We start from the raw sequence: 19469 nt of genomic DNA on the forward strand, positions 1-19469 counted from the left end.
CATCTATCAGAACAAGTCATGCAGTTATATTTATGACAGAAGTTGGCATGTAAATGAAAAATTTATCCAATAAGATAATATGCTTGTAGCTATTACTAAGCTCCACCATTTCCTACCTAAGCATTGCCTTTGTCTCCATATGCAACTAAAGTCATTTACTTAAAGAAAACATCTTTGACATAAAGAGACTGAAGTTGGCTCAGATTACCTCATAGTTAGAGATAAGAATCTCCAAAATCCACTCAGGCCATTCCTCCATGTTAATCAGAATACTTCTATTTTCTGGATGACTGCAAGCCAAAAACAGAAGATCCTGAAATCATATAGAAAGGAACAGCTCAGGAAACACCATGAATACCCTGAACCAGTAGAAGTGAAAATGTGAAAGAAAAATCATTCCCTTCATTTTCTGACCAACAAAAGACAAATTTTACCTTCTTTTTTTTTACCTGCAGAGCAAGAACAGAGACGAAACAATCACCGACCACGCATGCAGAGGATCTTTATCTTCAGGCAAATACTCATTAAAGAATCTAAGTTGAGCACAGAATTTCGCACAAGGCCCTTTAATTCTCCTGAATCCTCTCCAAGATAAATGAAAACAAAATAAATGAATCATCAACGGAGAATATAGTGTTTGATATCAATTAAGGTAGTAGTGAAAGCTGCTCGGCCAATATCTATGGCTCTACTAGCATCGCAACTTTCTTGAACATAAGAAATGAGCTGTAGCACTTTCTTGCGCCGGAGGTGTTGATTAGCACTCCAGTTTTTGAGTAGTGAAAATATTCGAGTTGCTGATTTTCCTGAGAGTTCTCCACTCAGTGGAGGCTGGTAGCCAAGCCATGCTGAAGTCATCATGTCGTGGGCGAGGAGGGCGTCGGGGACGGAACAACCCTTTGAGTTCTTTATGAACAGCAGATTATAAATTAGAAAGCAAATAATCAGGAGCATCAGGACCGTTAAATCCTTCATAATCCCACCAAAACCGGCAACTGGCTGTCCGTGCACCGTTACGTTGCTGGATTCTGGCCGTCGACGGTGGTTGCCGGCGGCCGACAGTGGCTGGGTTAGTGGGGGTGTATTGTTCATTTTCCAAAGGGCCTGTTTTTGCTAAGTCTTTTAAAGATAGGGAGTTATAAAATCTAATAATATTATAATAATAATATTTAATTAAAGGGTAATTCAGTAATTTAAACAATATACCCACAAATTTATTACTTCTAACCAAACATATTATAAAACATACCCATCAATTTATTCCAATTAACCAAAACATTTTTATAAAGATTCCCAATAATCTTCAAGGTAATCTATCTTTCCAGTAATCTAACATTCTCAGTAATCTAACATTTCTCAACCAAACGCCCCCTTTTTGTTATTTCAAAAACCTTATGCCAAAGGGACTATGCTTTAACTCTTTTAATAATATTAAAAGTTTATTATTAATCCATGAATTCTGGACTTCTGGTAATAAAAATTCCTCCCGGCTCAGTGTTTCTGATAACTCCTAACAATTTTCCCACCCCCTTACTACCCCTTTGATTTACAGCTGTTTATAAATCAGATCCCAGCCTACCAGATATCCCCCATTGGTACAAGTCTGATTCGAACTCATCTACAAATCCGCTCACCCTACATTATGTCTTAGTTTGCATTGTTTCCTTAATTTTCGTATGCTTTTGAGCGCACTGCTCTTTCAGATTCCCCTTATGCGTTGGCTATGGTATGTCCTTGTATTCGATCCACACTGACCGCTGATCCCTCACACAACACAACGTACATCCTTATTTACCTGGCACAGGTTAATTCAGTCTTTTTTTTTTTTCAGACTTCAGCCCAAGATTTCCGCTCTGTAAAGTCACACACATTTGTTTTCGTCACATCACCTCCCAATACACCCAATCTTTTTGCCGCTCGTACACACAAAAGTCCTGCACCACAACCTAAAACTCAGTCCGATTTCTAACATCCGTTTGCCGGCGCGGCTTTCTTTATGCCAGTATGTTAACCTTTGAGAAACAATCTGCCTTGAATCACCACATTGAAGCTAATGAATGACAAGCTCCCTTATTTAACGAGCGTGACGAGTTACAGATTACGCGCAATGTCGCAGTAGCCACCGTTTGAAAGTAAGACAGCTCGACTCCCCTCCCCCTACAGCCCATCCCCCCGAACCAGTTACACTCACTTCAGATACCCAAGATAGACCCTTCGGTTTTCCAGTTTGCCCATACCTGTATAAAGGTGACCCCTTTCTCCTGTTAGACAATTAGCCTCAAGTTCGACTGTTTTTCCATCGCGGTTGCTATTTTGTTTGTTTAGTGAAATCAGTATAGCCGTGCCCCGCGGCTACCGTGTTCGCGCTTTTGTGATACCTCCTATGTCAGTGTAAACGCCACCGCGCACACCGCGCTTTTGTTTCGTATTCACGTTTCGCTTTACCCTCATCTAATTGTCGCAACTAATGTTGGACGTTTTTTTTGTTCTAGTCTCCTTGTTGGCTTGCCCCCTTACCTCGATAGAGCACACAACAACTTTGCCGTTTTTTTGCGTCTTTCTCGGGCCTTTTCACCTTTCCTAGCGCAACAAATAACGTGCGGTGTCTGCCCCTGTCAGTTTCGATTGCAGTAGTATGTCAGTATGCGACAGACATCTAGCTCTACTAAGTTTCATGCCGCCCTTGCGTAGAACTCAACGATGATGTTTTAGTGTTTATTTTTCATTGTCTTGGCCTGTTCAAACCTATATCATCATCTTTTAACTTTTCGCCGTTTTGCCATTTCTCTAACATCCTCGTACGTGTTCTGTGACCTCACCTTTTCGCGTTCTGCTCACTCAGGTTACTCTTTTGTATCTGGGGTTCTATATTCACAGACAGTTGAAATATGGATCTCTATTTGGGCAAGGCCAATCCTTGACTAGGTTGCCTGGGTTTTAAGTTAAATGTTGGACCTGGTTTACTTGTTGATCTATGTTCTAACTGGAAGTTGAGGGCATAATGTTGCTCCATAGGACGCCTTATAAGAAAAAATAATATCGTTTCCAGCAGCAGTAAAAACAGTGGAACCAATTCTCTAGAAATTACTCAAATAAGGCCTTACATATGCAAGTTATTCTCTTCAATTTCGCTTTTTGGATATAAAATTTTGGTAGTTTGAGAATTAGCTCATTGTGTACACTTCAATCGTTAAAATTTGAAAGGTAATGTTTCTATGATACACATTGTTGTTGATTCCTGGGTTGGCACATTTCATTGATAGATGTCTATTTTTCATACCAAGATGAGGACATAAAATCACTGTTTTGGGAGTTATTCACTATGATGTTTGATTTATCACTTTCTAGTTTATACTCTATTCTTTTCCTGTGTGAGTAAGATACTCAGCGTTTTATTAAAAGTTACATCATTTATCAATGTAGGGATTAGAAGAGTAGTGGTGAGCTGTTGGATTTGAGAGACGCGGTGGGAAACTTAGTGGCAATGTGCGGACAAAATACCTGGCTTTTTGGGTAATAAAGTGTCCCTATTTAGGCTCAATGAAAAATCTTGAAGAAGAGTATGATGCTGATTTTCTCCTGGCATTGGAAATGTATCTATTAGGAAGTTTCCTACTAAGGTTGTAGGAGCGTATTATGTTTGGGAAGAGGTGAAACTGAGAGTGGTTGTCTGCTCTCTTGGAATTAAGGGTATGTTGGAAACCGTATAAGTTTTATGGAGTGAGATTCCTCCTTGATGCTTTTTATTTACCATATGTATTAAAACAAGGTGGCTCGTCTGCAGTTGCTACAAGTGTTCAAACATTAAAATTATGACAGTGTTCAGGCATCAAGTTGCTCAATGGAGCACTAAGTGACCAATGGAATCTTCCGATGGAATTTGACCCCTTCAGCTTAACTGATAAAGATTCCTTTTAGTGTTAAATGATACTTTTGTTCTAGAGAATTAGACTTCAGCGATGCTGTATTTTTCTAGCTATGAGATAATTTCAGGACAGTTTTTTTCCTTCTGATTCTCAAATTAGATCAATTGTTGATCTGTTGGTTATAAATGTAATTACTTCGAAATATTTTGCTTGATGTTATTATGTGGATCTTGGTAACTGCACTAAAATTACACTTTTCACTGTAGAATATCTGAAGAAGTTGTGGAAATGAAGCATGAGCTAAGGGAGCTGCGAAAGCATATTTCTGGTCAAAAAATCTTCGTCCAAGATCTGATGACTGGGGTTTGCCGTGAATTGGAGGAGTGGGCAGGACCTAATGGGAAAATTGATGAATCCCAGGAAGACTCGGAAATTTTGGAACTTCAAGAGCCCTTGCCAGATGAAATAGATGACCACAAGATGATTTTCTTGGATAAATTTGATGTTCTCTTGGCTGAACATAAGGTTGAAGAAGCATTAGAAGTTTTAGATGCTGAAGAGAGAAACTATCCAGAACTGAAGGGCTCCGCTGAAGCTTCATCAGCTGAAGCGTCCTCGTTTAAGACTGCTTTCTTGAAAAGAAAGGCAGTGCTTGAGGATCAGCTGGTTAAGATTACTGAACAACCTTCAATTGGTATTCTCGAACTGAAGAAGGCCTTATCTGGTTTAATCAAACTTGGAAAGGGTCCCTTAGCTCACCAATTGATGTTGAGATCTTATGGGTCCCGTCTTCAAAGGAGCTTAGAGGCTTATCTTCCTTCGTGTTCTGTATGTCCCAAAGTATTTCCAGCCACAATAGCTAAGCTTGTTTTTTCGACAATCTCACTGGCAGCAAAAGACTCTGGTACAATATTTGGTGATAATCCCGTATTTACTAACAGAGTAGTTCAATGGGCAGAGTGGAAGATTGAATTTTATGTACGGCTGGTGAAGGAGAATGCCCCACCTTCAGAAACAATTTCTGCTTTACGTGCAGCCTGTGTTTGTGCTCAGGCAAGTCTTAACTACTGCTCAATGTTGGAATCACAAGGCATGAAATTGTCGAAGTTGCTTTTGGTACTCCTGCGACCATACATTGAGGAAGTCTTAGAGTTAAATTTTAGACGGGCTCGAAAAATGATATTCTACTTGGAGGAAATTGATGCAGGCTTGCCATTGTCCCCTCACTTTATATCTCCATTGTCTGAAATTTCGGCGTTGTCAGATAGTGTGCTTGTTGATAGTGGAATGCGATTTATGCACATTGTCGAAGTAAGTAGGTCCTCTTTCATATGTTGAGACGACAATATCTTTTTGTTTTTTGTCTTTATGCTATCCTTGCTGTCTTATTGACGTAGACATAGTTTAACAATTAAGATTTGAAAATGATGTCTTTGAGAGGTTGCTCCTGAAAAATCAGTCTAAGCTCATTGTTTTGGACAATTGATTTATTTGATGCACTTTAAACATTTCCTTTTATTGGTTATGTGGTGTGAAGAGAAAACCCTTTCTAAATTCTAAGGGGGAATGCATCGCTTTGCTTAATCCATGGCTTTAATAGTGGAGCAGGAGAACTTATTTTTTTTATTATTATTTTTTTTCATTGTGGTTTACAAGTAAGATGATTACATTGCTTTGGTCAACTTCCATACACCTAACTGCATGTCAATTTATATTTTTCTCAATATATGCTTAGGACTTTGTGTTGAATATCCTTGTCAATGATAAGTATGTTCTTTTGAATGTGTCTGTATTTGTTAAGCATGGCTTTACATTTTAAAATCAGTCATGGTTAGATCTTTTGCCATATCCCTCTATATGTTTATGTGTGTTCTATTGATAAATTGGTACCCCTGATGACCCAACAACCAATTGTTATATAATATTAGTGTTGTTAAATAATTTTTACAGGATATTTTGGATCAGATCACCCCCCTAGTTGTTTTGCATTACGGAGGAAATGTGTTAACTAGAATTTCACACCTGTTTGATAAATACATGGATGCATTAAATAGAGCCCTACCAGGTACCTCAGATGATGACAATCTTACAGAGCTGAAGGAGGTCATACCTTTTAGAGCTGAGACAGATTCAGAACAACTTGCGCTTTTAGGAATAGCATTTACAATTACGGATGAACTTTTACCAAATATTGTGTTGAAAGTTTGGAGTCCCAAGAATGAGAACAAAGAACCAGGAGATGGAAACTCTGCGCCTAATGCAAGCACTACCCCTGAACTAAAAGATTGGAAGCGCCATGTTCAGCATTCATTTGACAAACTAAGAGATCATTTTTGTCTGCAATATGTTCTTAATTTCATTTATTCAAGAGAAGGCAAAACACGATTAGAGGGACAAATTTATATAAGTGGAAATGAAGAACATTTACAATGGGTATCGGAGCCTCTGCCTTCACTTCCATTTCAGGTTATCTTTCTTACTGGAAAGCTTAAATTTTCTTCTATGGTTTTTTTTAGCTACACTTGATGTTTTTACGGTTTCATTCAGCAGTCATAATGAGATTTTGGAAATCCTGTGAACTTGCATAAGTATGTTGACCTTTTGGTGTCAAACTGGGGCTTTCGTTTTCATTGAATTCTCAGTTTCATTTTTTGCATTCAGTCATTTAACGGTTGTGAACGACACATTTCACATCAATTATTCGTCTATTTCTAATTATGAGATTTCACTGTATTATTGCAGGCATTGTTTGCAAAGCTTCAGCAATTGGCTATTGTGGCTGGCGATGTGCTCCTTGGAAAAGAGAAGTTGCAGAAAATTTTGCTTGCTAGACTGACTGAAACAGTCGTGATGTGGTTGTCTGAGGAAGAGGAATTCTGGGGTGTTTTTGAGAATGAATCATCTCCAGTTCAGCCACTTGGGCTGCAACAGGTAAGAGTTATCTCCTCGCCACAATAAATATATTGCATTGGATTAGTTTACATTTCAACTTCTTTTATCCTTCTGGACAATATGATTTCTCCAAACTTTATTACATCGTCTGATTGAATTAAGAATGTAAGTTTCAAGGACGTGGAAATGCCATAATTTTTCCTCCTATTTTGTTAATTATAAAACTGCTAGCAGTGTTGCAAGCTAAATATTTTGGAAGTTTTTGAAAATTTAGACATGAGTGTTAAGTGCAAAAGGCGGTAAGCGCGGCCTTAGGAAAGTAGACAAGAAAGACAGAAAGTTAAAACGGACTATTGATGTTTTCGGATGGCAGTGTGAAAAAGCTTTTTTGAATTATACATTTTTAAACGAAAACCAGTGTTGTTAATCTTATTTGAAAATTCATAATTTTGGAAATTAGCAACGGAACATAACTTTGACTTTTCTTTATTTTCATGCATCTATTAAGTTCTCATTGGACTCTCTTGGCAGCTCATTCTTGATATGCACTTCACTGTTGAGATTGCACGTTATGCGGGTTATCCATCTCGCCATGTTCACCAAATTGCATCTGCCATAATTGCCCGAGCAATCAGGACCTTCTCCGCTAGAGGCATAAACCCACAAAGGTACTACTTCCATTATTATTTATATACTTGTTTTTCCGTCTCTTTTATACTAACACAATTAATGGTTATAATTCTCTCAGTAGTGCACTTCCCGAGGATGAATGGTTTGTTGAAACTGCGAAGTCAGCCATACATAAACTTCTATCTGGAGGTTCTGGGTCAGAAGTATCTGATATTGATGATGAAGAACATATCATCCTAAACGAAGACGATGTCTCAGATTCGGCCGACACTGTTTCTTCCGTCTCAACTGTAGAATCCTTCGAATCTTTCGCTTCTGCAAGTATGGGTGAACTCGAGAGTCCACATTTCACTGACCCTGAGGCTTAAAGTCTTCAAGTTTTGCATTCTTGACAGCTGGAAAACGGATGGTTTCTGGGGATGATTTTGAATTCGATGACATGGGTTAGATGTTGCTGAAAGTTGTACCAATCAGAGGATGAACATATTAGCAAAATGTTGTGGTAGTAGTAGATAATGAAGATGAGTAGTATGTATGTTGTATTTATGTAAAACTGTTGTATCAATGCAGATTTCAAGTTTTTCATGAAAGCTATTGCTCCTCTCTCAACTCTCAAGAAAAAATTGAATTAGTTTACACAGAAATGGAACTTCACCAGTTAAATGCGACTATGCTTTTGATAAAGTTTTACCTATTCACTCTTTAATTGTTAAAAGCGAGTAGTATGACTATGATAAAGTTATTTCGTCCGTCATCGTAAAGTTAGATTTACTATAATTGATAGTGTAAATTCAATTTGTGTTAGACGAATGTGTAACAATCTCGTCTATTCACTCTTCAATTAATTGAATTGTATTTTCGGATGTCAATCGATTTTATTTATTTATCTAAATATATTTAAGTATAATTTTGTTAAAAAAATATTTTATTTAAAATATTTATCTTATTATTAATAATCCATATGCTAAAAAGCGCGGGAAAAACTGGTGTTTATTGGACAACAAAGGCCAACTTATTTTGGCGCAAAAGTTGAAAAAGTTAGGGTTAGGGTTTAGTTTACTGTGAGACAATCAAAACCCAAAATAATGGAAGGAGAGAGAGTTGATTCATCGTTAGGGTTCATAAACCTAANAAAAAAAAAACAAAATCGGGCTAACCCGGCCCGGACCGTGCCTAACCCGGCGGGTTAGGGCTGGCGGGCCGGGCTGGGCCAGCATCTTTCCCTTAATTGGCGGGCCTAACCCGGCCCGCCTTTGTTGGCGGGCGGGTTGAGCCCAGCCCGCCAAAACAAGTAACCCGCCGCGGGCCGGGCCGGGCGGGTTACTTTTCCACCTTTAGCTGAAAGTCATCAGTGAACCTCCATTGAAGCCACTGAAGACAAGTCAAAGAGAAGTGAGAGAAGAAGGTAATGGAGAGCAGTGAAGAAGAAGATGACTTCCCAGCCATTGAAAGCATCACTCCTCAGTCCAAGATCGACTCTGTCTTCCAATCTCATACTGAAAAGGTTCCTTTTCTCTTTCAATTTAGCTCAAAGTTCGCTTTTCTCTATCTGGGTATTTTGGTTAGGAAAAGTATATGTGGGTCTCTGTTGCTTTTCACTCTAGTCAGCAATAAATCGTTGCTTGATTCGTTTGTTTTATCTCCATCGAATAAATTGGAAGTTTTTCTTTTCCTTTTTGGTTGAATTTATCTCAAAACTTGTTTTGGTTTTCTGGGCATTTCTTTCTTAGGGAAAAAAACTATGTGGCTTTGCATTGCATTTGAGATTAGTCGATGAAAACATGCTACTTGTTTCATGGCATTGTGAATCAAGATCGTTTAGTGGTTTACTTTCATTTCTGTCATGTTTAAATAATCCATTTTTAACTTTGGTTTTTGCATCCAACTGTTTGTTTTGTTATATCTTTCTGTATAGTTTACTTCTTTGTATCTGGGGTTTCTATATTCAAGTTAAAGTTGAAATATGGATCTCTATTTGGGCAAGGCCAATCCTTGATCTAGGTTGCCTGGGTTTTAAGTTAAATGTTTGGACTTGGTTTACTTGTTGATCTATGTTCTAACTGGAAGTTGATGGGCATAATGTTGCTCCATATGGACTGCCTTATAAGAAAAATAATATCGTTTCCAGCAGCAGTACAAACAGTGGAACCAATCTCTCTAGAAATATACTCAAATAAGGCCTTACATATGCAAGTTATTCTCTTCAATTTCGCTTTTTGGATATAAAATTTTGGTAGTTTGAGAATTAGCTCATTGTGTACACTTCAATCGTTAAAATTTGAAAGGTAATGTTTCTATGATACACATTGTATGTTTGATTCCTGGGTTGGCACATTTCATTAATAGATGTCTTCTCTTTTTTTCATACCAAGATGAGGACATAAAATCACTGTTTTGGGAGTTATTTACTATGATGTTTGATTTTATCATTTCTCTTAGTTTATATACTCTTATTTTTTTCCTGTGTAGAGTAAGATACTAGCACGTCTTTATTAAAAGTTAATCATCTTTATCAATGTAGGGAATTAGAAGAGTATGTTGTGAGCTGTTGGATTTGAGAGACGCGGTGGAAAACTTATGTGGCAATGTGCGGACAAAATACCTGGCTTTCTTGAGGTAATAAAGTGTCCCTATTTATGGCTCAATGAAAAATCTTGAAAGAAGTATGATGCTGATTTTCTCCTGGCATTGGAGAATGTATCTATTAGGAAGTTTCCTACTAAGGTTGTAGGAGCGTATTATGTTTGGGAATAGGTGAAACTGAGAAGTGGTTGTCTGCTCTCTTTGGAATTAAGGGTATGTTGGAAACCGTATAAGTTTTATGGAAGTGAGATTCCTCCTTGATGCTTTTTATTTACCATAATGTATTAAAACAAGTTGGCTCAGTCTGCAGTTGCTACAAGTGTTCAAACATTAAAATTATGACAGTGTTCAGGCATCAAGTTGCTCAAATTGGAGCACTAAGTGACACCAATGGAATTCTCCGATGGAATTTGACCCCTTCAGCTCAACTGATAAAGATTCCTTTTAGGGTTAAATGATACTTTTGTTCTACTAGAATTAGACTCTCATCCTTAATGCTGTATTTTTCTAAATATATTTAACTATAATTTTGTTAAAAAAAATATTTGAGTTAAAATATTTATCTAATTATTAATAATCCAAATGCTAAAAAGCGCGGGAAAAACTAGTGCTTATTGGAAAACAAAGGCCAACTTATTTTGGCGCAAAAATTGAAAAAGTTAGGGTTAGGGTTTAGTTTACTGTGAGACAATCAAAACCCAAAATAATGGGAGAGAGAGTTGATTCATTGTTAGGGTTCATAAACCTAAGACCTAACAATGGCGACGAAAGCTCGGCGGTGAATCTGAGCGGTCAGGTTCACCAACTCCCTTGCTGCATCAAATACGACGGTCCCTGCCCCGTTTCTCACTACTTCAGACCCAAATCCACCGGTATGGCTCGATTGTGTGCTTGAAATTTGTGTTTTTGTGGTAAAGTTCTGACTTTTATTGTTGTTTGTGTAGGGATTGAAGTTGATGGATTGAAAGTTGAAGAAGCTCATTTTAGAGGAAGAAAGTTGCAGGGTGTAACAATTTCACTTCCAGATGGCTACTCTGGTATTTTATTTTATGAAGTTTTATTTTTTTTATTTTCTTTTGATTGTTGGTTAATTTATTTAATTGAAAGATTTTAATTTGAATTAGTTTTGTAATCTATGTTAAAAAATGATTAGGGATGTCAATCGAGCGTGTAAGGGCGGGGATCGCCATCTCTATCCCTAACCCTATCCCCAAATTGAATAAACTGGTTTTGGGGCATTTTGTAGAGACATTTTAAGATCAAATGTTGAATTGAAGGCCATTTCAGGTTGAGGGTTAAGTTGCTAAATCTGCCATCTTAAGCTTCAATTAAAAATTTGAAGTTTTTTCCGAGATTATTTTCTATTTGACTGTTTGTTTCTTTGAACTTGACAGTACTGGAAGTTCTTGTTTTTGGGTTTTGATGCGATTTTGTGAATCTATCTTAAACTATGCCTTCTTGATATTAATTATTAGTGTGGAACTAATATGTAGATGAGTTGTCTTTTTGAATTGGACCTGTCTCAACCTTCCCGTTTTCTTGCATGATATAGTGATTGGTTGTTTCAGTTTCTGTGTTTGTTATGTTGCTACTCTTCCTCATATGAGGTTCAAGTTTCAAAAATGCCAATTCCTTGGTAAATTAGTATATGCTTTCATGAAATCCGTGGAGAGCTGGAGCCCTAAGTTGGTTGTAGCATTATGGAGTGAAATATGAAAAATTTTATTTATTTATTTTTTAAGAAAATAAGACTTAATCAGTTCCGAATTAAAACAGAAAAAGTTGTATGTTATTGGAGTTCACTAGGCTTCAAACTATATATTAGTAAAGGTGGAAAGGGCTTGGGAAATTTATAAAATTTTAACCATACGGAGAGAATTTGAGGTGGGTCTGACTCCTCGTCCAATAAGGCTTTGTTGATGGAGGTAGTTGCTGGCTCTAACTCTTCACCCGTTGGTCAAACACTCAACTCAATTGGGTCTGCTCTGATGCTATGATAGACTTTGAGGTGGGCTTGACTCTTCATCCAATAAGACCTTGTTGAATGGGAGGATTACTCCTCTTATAAACCAGTTGGCTTGAGCATGCCTAGTCCGTATGAGACTCCAACACATACTATTATTGTGATATTTATATCATGGTCAAGTTCTAGCTTTTAATTGGATTTCAATTGGCAGGAATGCCAATGGAGCTTAGATTCATAGGTTTCTCTGATTTAGACTATGGATTGGAGAAGACTCAGCTTCTTGTCATTAAGAGTCAACAAATATTTCAAAGAGGCTGTCTGGAGAAGTTGATAGCATTTTATTTTATGTGATTTGTCTCAGTTTATTGGTTTTATACAACTTGAGAAGTTATATTTAATTTACAAGTTTTGAAGAGTTCCGCTTATCTAGTTCTTGCTTTGCAGGCTTTGTTCTGGGAAAGAAAAGTACTGGCAAGAGAAAAGTTTCTGACACGTCTGAAGAGAACTCAACCTGTTGGGAGACGAATGCAAGGTTTGATAAACTAACATATTGGAATCATGACACATGTCCTACAAAAGATGATGTTTTCTTGCGTTCGTTCCATTGGTTCACCATTTCAGAAGCAGTAAGTTTCATTCCATTGTTTTGTGTTCTTCTTCATAAACTTATCTATAAGTCAAACTTCCTCTCTTTTTTATCTTCTTCGTCTTCGTCTTTCCCTGGTTATTTTATTTCATAAGGCAATACTTCTAAAATGTGTCAGACAGGCACATGAACATATGCTTAGGGATGATTTTGGATTTAAACGGTGAGAAGTTGTGATGAAAAATAAAAAATTTGTAACTGAACGTTCATTATGTTTAAGTATTTTGTTCATATATTCTCCTGCCAACTTACCAAGATATTTGTTAACTGCAGCTCCACAAGCCGGTGACAGCTGAAGATCTGGTTTCTTCATCAATTACTCTGAAAAAAAGTTGATGTATTGATTAAGGTAGTATAAAAGGAGGATGTTGTATTTGTAATATTCTGCCATTGTTTTTCTGTCTTACTTCTAAATATTTCTGTTTATAATCAACAATGTTTGTGCTTTCTCAATCTTATCACATAGACAATGGCGGAGTCAGGAATTCAATACTATTATTATTGATATTATTTTCGTTCAATACAATTATTATTTTCTTAATGAATGATAAAGGAAATAAAGGAAATCATACCAACATAAAGACACCCATAAAATAAAAATTTGTTCTATGTCAAAAGGTTAATTGATCAAGTTTATATAAATTGTGTTTTATATATATGTATAATCTAAATTTTCATTTTGTTTGTTTTTCGGCTTCGTTATGGTATAGATTTATTTAATTTGTATGTGATAGTGCTATTTATAATCTAAAATTTCATTTAGATTGGTTTTAGGTTTATTTATTTGAGGGGTAATTGAAATTATTAAAAGCATTGAGGGTCTAAAAAAGTAGTACTTTTACCTTTAACTAGCTTACAAGTTTAAATAATATTAAGATAATATTACACTTACAATTCAATCTCACCAACTTTTTTTAACTAGCTTACAAGTTTGTATGTGATTTAACAGTTTACAGTTGGTTTTTGATGAATTTTTTCGTTTGAATAATTGTGAGCTGTTATGTTATAAGAGAGGGTTTGTGAGTCAATCTTTATTGATAATATCAAACCAAACTTCTTGAAGCAAACCCTAAGCATGACTGTTAATAAAATATTCATTATTATTTCCATTGTTTGATTCTATCTTCCATATTTTCAACACCAAAAATTCTATCCCGTTTCGCACCAAACCTTTTTGCATGTTACTTTCAAATTTTATAAATAGTAGTAGAAAAATTATATGTAATTATAATATTTTTAACATAAATTTTAACAATAATTACCCTCTAAAACGAAATTAAAATTTTATTTTAATAATAAGAAGTAATTTTGGGTAAAAGAATTCAGAATTTTGTATGTTAGAAACTATTATCTAATTTTTTAATAAATTAATTATAAACTATATTTATTATTATACTATTAACGGTAACTTTTTCAAATTTGTGGCGCTCAGAAAACGGTAACCTTTTATACTACAAAAGCCCGTTTCCCGGCTTGTTGCCTCTCCATTTCTCGCTGCTTAAAAAAAAAAAAAAAAAAAAAAACGATTTTTTTCTTGATTCTGATCAAAGATTCTATTTCCCATATACAACTTCTGATAGATGCTACTGTTAAAGAGGACGGAGATTAGAAAGCTTGAAAACGAGGCACAAAAAATGGTAACTTTTTCTAAAAGGCGCCAAGGGCTGTGCAGGAAAGCTCAGGAATATGCCAACATCACCGGTTCTCACGTAGCGGTGCTGGTTTTTTCTCCGACCGGGAAGCCCTTCGTTCATGGGTCTCCTTCCTTTGAAGCCGTGGTGAGAGTTATCTGAACGCCGGCCGCCGTGAAAGCGATACGTGGGAGGGGTTGTGGGGTTGGAGAGAAGGCGGCCGCCGCTGAGAGTGTGGAGGAGCTGATGGCGGTGAAGTGATGTTAGAGGAGATCAAGAATGGTTTTGAAGAATTTAAAGGATTTGAGGAAAGAAGTTTGTTGAGTCTTTGTTGACGGTTGATTTTAATTTTAGGGTTTGGTCCAATAAAGTCTTTTTTATCATGATTTTGGGTTTTTTATTTTTGGATTAATTTAGTAATTAGATGAAATTCAATGATGGGTTTTATGGTTTTTCTGGGTTTCATTCAATTCCAATTTAATTTGTAAAGTCTAACAGGTCAATATATTGAATCATTAATTCAATAATACTCTTTTATATCTTCCTTGTTTACTTGCTTCTTTCAGTCTTGTGTCTCTGTTTCATTTACTTTTGAATTTTGCTCCCTTACTTTTTCCAATTACTTAAATGATACTTTGAATGTATATGCAGAGAATTATGGATAAATCAAATTTGTTGGTCCATTGTAACACTGTTCAGAATTTACCTTTGAACTTTTGGGTAAATTTAGTAGTATTCTGATAATGGATACTTTTGGGTTAATTGTAGTAGTATTCTGACAATGGATACCTGAATGTATAGATTTTTATTAACTGGGTTGTTAGTTCAAGTTCTAGTTTGGCAATAAACTCTGCTCTGATGCTTATTTTCAAGTTCTAGTTTAGCGATAAACCTGCTCTGATTCCATTATTATGGCTGATAAGGTGAAAGCGAATTTTGAATCATAAGTAACAAATGGTGACAGCAAATTTGTGTTTTGGTGTACTTACTAAGTTCTACAGCTGGGATGTCTCTCTGTTTATTTCGTTCCCATTCAATGGTCTTAATCCCTCATAATTTGACGGCTCGTTTGAGCTTTGGTTGTTGTTCTATACTTTTAGGTTCTGCATCTTAAATTGCCTTACAAAAAAAAAAAAACTCCTGCTGGATCTGAATCAGATAAGATATTAATATAAACTCTTCACTGAAAATCAGCCACAAGGCTCCTGAGAAAAAAGAGAATAGTATTCATAACCCTGAGTGAGATCTATAGTAAATCTGCATTATTTTGGTTGCATTTTATTTTATGTCTATAATATTTGCTCTTTAAGAGCTTTTTAGTCACTTGTTGAGTTCCAGTTCCAGCTTGAAATCTTTTCCTATTGGTAGTGAAAGATCTGGGATTTCTAGTGTACCAAAATGGGGATTGTTATTTCTACTTGCCTTAGCTACCATGTTCGCAATCAGCTTTGTTCCCATGGTAATTTTCAGTTCATGATTCTTCGATCTCTGAATCTTTTCTACTCCGATGATGGTTACTTTTTTTATTATCCACTTCTGACTCAAAGCAAAATCGCTGTTCAGAACTTCTGATCTAACAGTGAGATTGTTCTTTACTAGTTCGCTGTAAAACCTGACCAAAGTCCATTTGCCTCCCTCTTCTCCCATGCCCAGCTCTTCTCCATCATCTAAGAAAACTTCTCCAGTGCTATTTTCTTTGCTGCTGACAACCACTAAGAGTTCGAATGGTGTTTTCCGGGCTGCTGTGGTTGTCATGGCCTCTCCTTGCAAGGCCAAAATGTTACCTTCTCGAATGTGCACATTTATGTGATCAGATGGTGCAGCAAGAGTAACTTGCTTTCCGGAATTTGAACTTACCGAGTTTGAGTAGTTGAAGAGATCAAACCAATGTCCTCCTGGGAAATAGGCATCAACTGAAACTGCTCTGGGCTTTACTACAGGTGATACCATTACGCCTTTGCCTATCAGAAATTGTGTATTGATTCCATAAGTTTTGGCATCTTGAGGGAAAGAGAAGAAAAGGGGTCGTGCAATGGGGGTCCCTTTCGTATGTGCTTCATACATTAATGTGTAGAAGTAAGGGAGGAGTCTGTACCGCAGCCCAAGCACTTTCCTTGCTGATGCTGCAACTGAATCCCAAAGATAGAGCTCTTGACGCCTTGCAGACTTATCAGAATGATCTCTTGCAAATGGGTAAAAGGCACCTAGCTGCATTTGGAAAAGATTTCGAAATTAGTAGAAATAAAATCTTAACAATAACTTTACAAATCTAATATCTTAAACTCTGAGATAATGAAGATTAAAGAGAATAATTTAATTTCTACGGAGTGTTACAAGGCCTAGAAGTCTTACCTGAATCCATCGCCGGCAGAGTTCTTCATTTGTATCTCCAGAATAGCCACAGATATCAGCTCCAACCATTGGAATTCCGAAGAGCCCAAAATTCAATATGGATGGAACTGTGTATGCCAAATCATTCCATGTGGCAGCATTATCTCCAGTCCAATGTGCTGTGTACTTTCCCGAGCTTACAAAAGTTGATCTAGAGAGTATAAAAGGTCTTTTACCAATAACTTTGATCAAGGCAGAATGTGTAGCTTTGGCTTCCAGGAGTCCATAAAGGTTATGGGAATTATATTCGGTGATGTTACCAAAATGCAGTGCTGTTGCTGGAGTGGTTTTATTGTTAATTGGTCGTCGCATTCCTTTGTTGTTTATCTTGTAGGGGGGATTATCAAGGGTAGAAGATGGGATTGGAGGGGACGTGATGAAATTAGAAATCTCATTCATGTCAAGCCAAAGACCATCCATTGGGAGAATATGTCGAAATAGTTTGATCTCTCCTTCCCAAAAGGTTCCAGCAGCTGGATTTACAAAGTCAGGAAAGTAGACTGGTCCAGGCCAAACACTTCCCAAGTAAGGAACACCGTCGCGTTTTATAAAGATATCAGCTTTCATCCCTCTAATGAAGGTTCCATAGGTCTTATTCACACTGATACCTGTGGAAAACATACCTCAATTTGTTCATTGCAGTACCAAAATGATTTTGTTAGGGATGGTTCATCTAAAAAGATTATATAAACTAAAGCTTAGTAGCAATGAGTGAATTTTGGTGTCGATAACCACATACCAGGATCCAAGATGAGCACATATCTCTGACCATTTTGGTGAAGTGTATCAACAAATTTTTTCATTGGCTCTACTGGAAAGTTGATGGGATCAAGAGTGAAATCTTTATATGCATCCATGTAATCGATATCAGTCCACATGACTTCAAGAGGGATATGAGCTTTTGCATAGCCAGCAACCACAGACTCAACGTCAGACACATTTTTGTAACCCCACCGACACTGATGAAATCCTGTACATTTTTGGAAGAAAAATGATAATCATGACTCAGTATGATATTATTTGTCATTCTATAAAATTGGCAGTCAGCTCTGAAACTAGCTTAAGAGCATTTTATGATATCCCGAGACAGAATGGAAGTAGCAAAACCACAAAGAAAAAGCCAGAGTAATAACAGAGATTCTTTCTAATCTCAAAGTTCTCATCTAATTTATCAGTACCAAGTTATCATTTTGACAACTTCATCATCTAATTTGCATCTACTTGAATAATGTGCTATAACAATATATAAACATTTAGTTTCAGTTGAATGTAATCCATCATGCACCGTATAATCTCAAAGTTCTAATCTTAGTAATACGACCGCAACTTGGAAAAGATTAAACTGCTCACCGGAAAATTGACAAAACTAATTTAAATAAATCATCCACACACTATTTAGTACTTACCAAAGGACCAATACGGCATAGGGGTAGGCCGGCCGATCAGCTCTGTATACTGTTGTATCACTGTATCGGGCAAGGGTCCAGCGAAGAAATACAAGTCAATAATGCCTCCAATAACCTTATAAGTTATCCGATCACCGGTATAGACGACATCCATGCCATTACTGTTAAGGAGCAAAACACCATGAGTTGTCCCTTGAGGGGATCTGACATCAATGTAAAACGGGTGAGAGCCATAGAGATTAATATCCAGATTCGAAGATCCTGTGCCGGAATTCCACAAAGTTAAGGCCTCATTAGGAGTCAACTTGAAGGACCTCTTTGTGTGCTCCCCAAGTCCATAAAGAGAAGCCCTCTCTTTCGGCAATGAAGATGAGAATTGAATGTATTGATCCTTAAACACCAAGAAAGTGTCTGAATTTGCAGGGCTGGGAGAGGTGTCAAAGAGGATTTCACCAGAGGACTGCCGCGACACGGTAAAGCCAAATGGGGTGGTGTTATGGAGGGTGAAAACTAAATCTGAAGTGGGGTCTGAAAGCATGAGGTTTACCGGCGAGTTTGGGATGTTTTCCGGCGGTAAACGGTGAGAAGGATAAGATTGGCGGGGAATGATTTCTTCAGGGATTTCCCATCTTTTGTTTTTGGAATCTGTTATTGTAACTCTCAAGCGCTCTTTGGTTTCAAAGCTGCAGAAAATCACACACTATAATTAACAATTTCCATCATCCTCATCAATCAATCTCAACAGATTCACAATAAATTCCCATTTCATAAACTTGTAAAGCAATCAAAATCCACTCTCTAAAACTTAATTCTCTTTTCAATGCTTTCATACAAATTCAGAAATTGAAAAACTTAAACTTCAATATAAAATTCTGCAAATAAATGGCAATTAAAGTGAAGTAATATATATATATATATATATAAACCTGGCAAGAAGATTGAGACTACTAATATCAGCTCCAAACACAGAAGACTTCTTGATGAGGCCGAGTTGAGCGGTCAATGATGACTTGCCGGAGGAATCAACGTTGACAGATTGAATGGAGTAGCCATAGCCTACTGGTACTTCTGCTGCAAGAACGCGTGAATTCGGAAGATGAAAAATGTAACACAGAATCAGAAACAGAAGCAAAAACAGGTGGTGATTATGAAGATACAAAGATGATGAACTGTTTGTTGGGAACATTGTTCATTTGATGAGGAGATTGGATTAGATTAAGATGAATTGTTCTTTATTTATAGAATTTTTTGAGTGTTTATGTTTGACTCTTATCTATATGAAAGTGGCAACTTGCAACTTGCAATAGAAGCTAGAATGGTAGTTCAATGGTCCACCACTCCACTCATGGTTGACATTGACTTGCTTTTTGATGTAGTAAGGAATGATGTAGCGAAAATTATTTCTTTTTTATGTAAATATAAAACGTGACTCACATTTGTCATATTCTTAAATTTGTA

The 19469-nt window shown here is 36.7% G+C and overlaps 3 protein-coding genes across 3 annotated transcripts; 2 read left to right on the forward strand and 1 right to left on the reverse strand.

Moving 5' to 3' along the window:
• The first annotated feature begins 3460 nt into the window (after positions 1–3460).
• On the forward strand, positions 3461–7973 carry LOC116128308 (exocyst complex component EXO84C). Its single transcript, XM_031414016.1, has 6 exons — positions 3461–3509; positions 4127–5177; positions 5817–6332; positions 6609–6797; positions 7290–7426; positions 7507–7973. The coding sequence occupies exons 2-6, from the start codon at positions 4155–4157 to the stop codon at positions 7754–7756; spliced, it is 2115 nt and encodes a 704-aa protein (XP_031269876.1). The 5' UTR covers positions 3461–3509; positions 4127–4154; the 3' UTR covers positions 7757–7973.
• A 409-nt stretch (positions 7974–8382) lies between these two features.
• LOC116128319 (ribonuclease H2 subunit C) lies at positions 8383–13017 on the forward strand. The gene is made up of 5 exons (XM_031414026.1): positions 8383–8505; positions 10707–10843; positions 10916–11008; positions 12382–12563; positions 12857–13017. The coding sequence occupies exons 1-5, from the start codon at positions 8474–8476 to the stop codon at positions 12917–12919; spliced, it is 507 nt and encodes a 168-aa protein (XP_031269886.1). The 5' UTR covers positions 8383–8473; the 3' UTR covers positions 12920–13017.
• Positions 13018–15398: 2381 nt separating this feature from the next.
• On the reverse strand, positions 15399–19269 carry LOC116128293 (alpha-glucosidase-like). The gene is made up of 5 exons (XM_031414002.1): positions 18938–19269; positions 18012–18694; positions 17345–17575; positions 16567–17213; positions 15399–16422 (listed from the first exon to the last, which is right to left on the reverse strand). Exons 1-5 carry the CDS (start codon positions 19195–19197, stop codon positions 15535–15537), a joined length of 2709 nt encoding a protein of 902 aa, XP_031269862.1. The 5' UTR covers positions 19198–19269; the 3' UTR covers positions 15399–15534.
• Positions 19270–19469: the final 200 nt, after the last annotated feature.

This window comes from Pistacia vera, unplaced genomic scaffold, assembly GCF_008641045.1.
Source record: "Pistacia vera cultivar Batoury unplaced genomic scaffold, PisVer_v2 Contig199, whole genome shotgun sequence".
NCBI lineage: Eukaryota > Viridiplantae > Streptophyta > Magnoliopsida > Sapindales > Anacardiaceae > Pistacia > Pistacia vera.

Coding starts and splice junctions, on each gene's coding strand:
- LOC116128308 (XM_031414016.1), top strand. CDS start 4,155: ATGAAGCATGAGCTAAGGGAGCTGCGAAAGCATATTTCTGGTCAAAAA. Junction 6,798..7,289: donor AGCCACTTGGGCTGCAACAG/GTAAGAGTTATC, acceptor CTCTCTTGGCAG/CTCATTCTTGATATGCACTT. Junction 7,427..7,506: donor AGAGGCATAAACCCACAAAG/GTACTACTTCCA, acceptor TAATTCTCTCAG/TAGTGCACTTCCCGAGGATG.
- LOC116128319 (XM_031414026.1), top strand. CDS start 8,474: ATGGAAGGAGAGAGAGTTGATTCATCGTTAGG. Junction 11,009..12,381: donor ACTTCCAGATGGCTACTCTG/GTATTTTATTTT, acceptor CTTGCTTTGCAG/GCTTTGTTCTGGGAAAGAAA. Junction 12,564..12,856: donor GGTTCACCATTTCAGAAGCA/GTAAGTTTCATT, acceptor TGTTAACTGCAG/CTCCACAAGCCGGTGACAGC.
- LOC116128293 (XM_031414002.1), bottom strand. CDS start 19,197: ATGTTCCCAACAAACAGTTCATCATCTTTGTATCTTCATAATCACCAC. Junction 17,576..18,011: donor TATGCCGTATTGGTCCTTTG/GTAAGTACTAAA, acceptor AAAAATGTACAG/GATTTCATCAGTGTCGGTGG. Junction 16,423..16,566: donor TCTGCCGGCGATGGATTCAG/GTAAGACTTCTA, acceptor TTCCAAATGCAG/CTAGGTGCCTTTTACCCATT.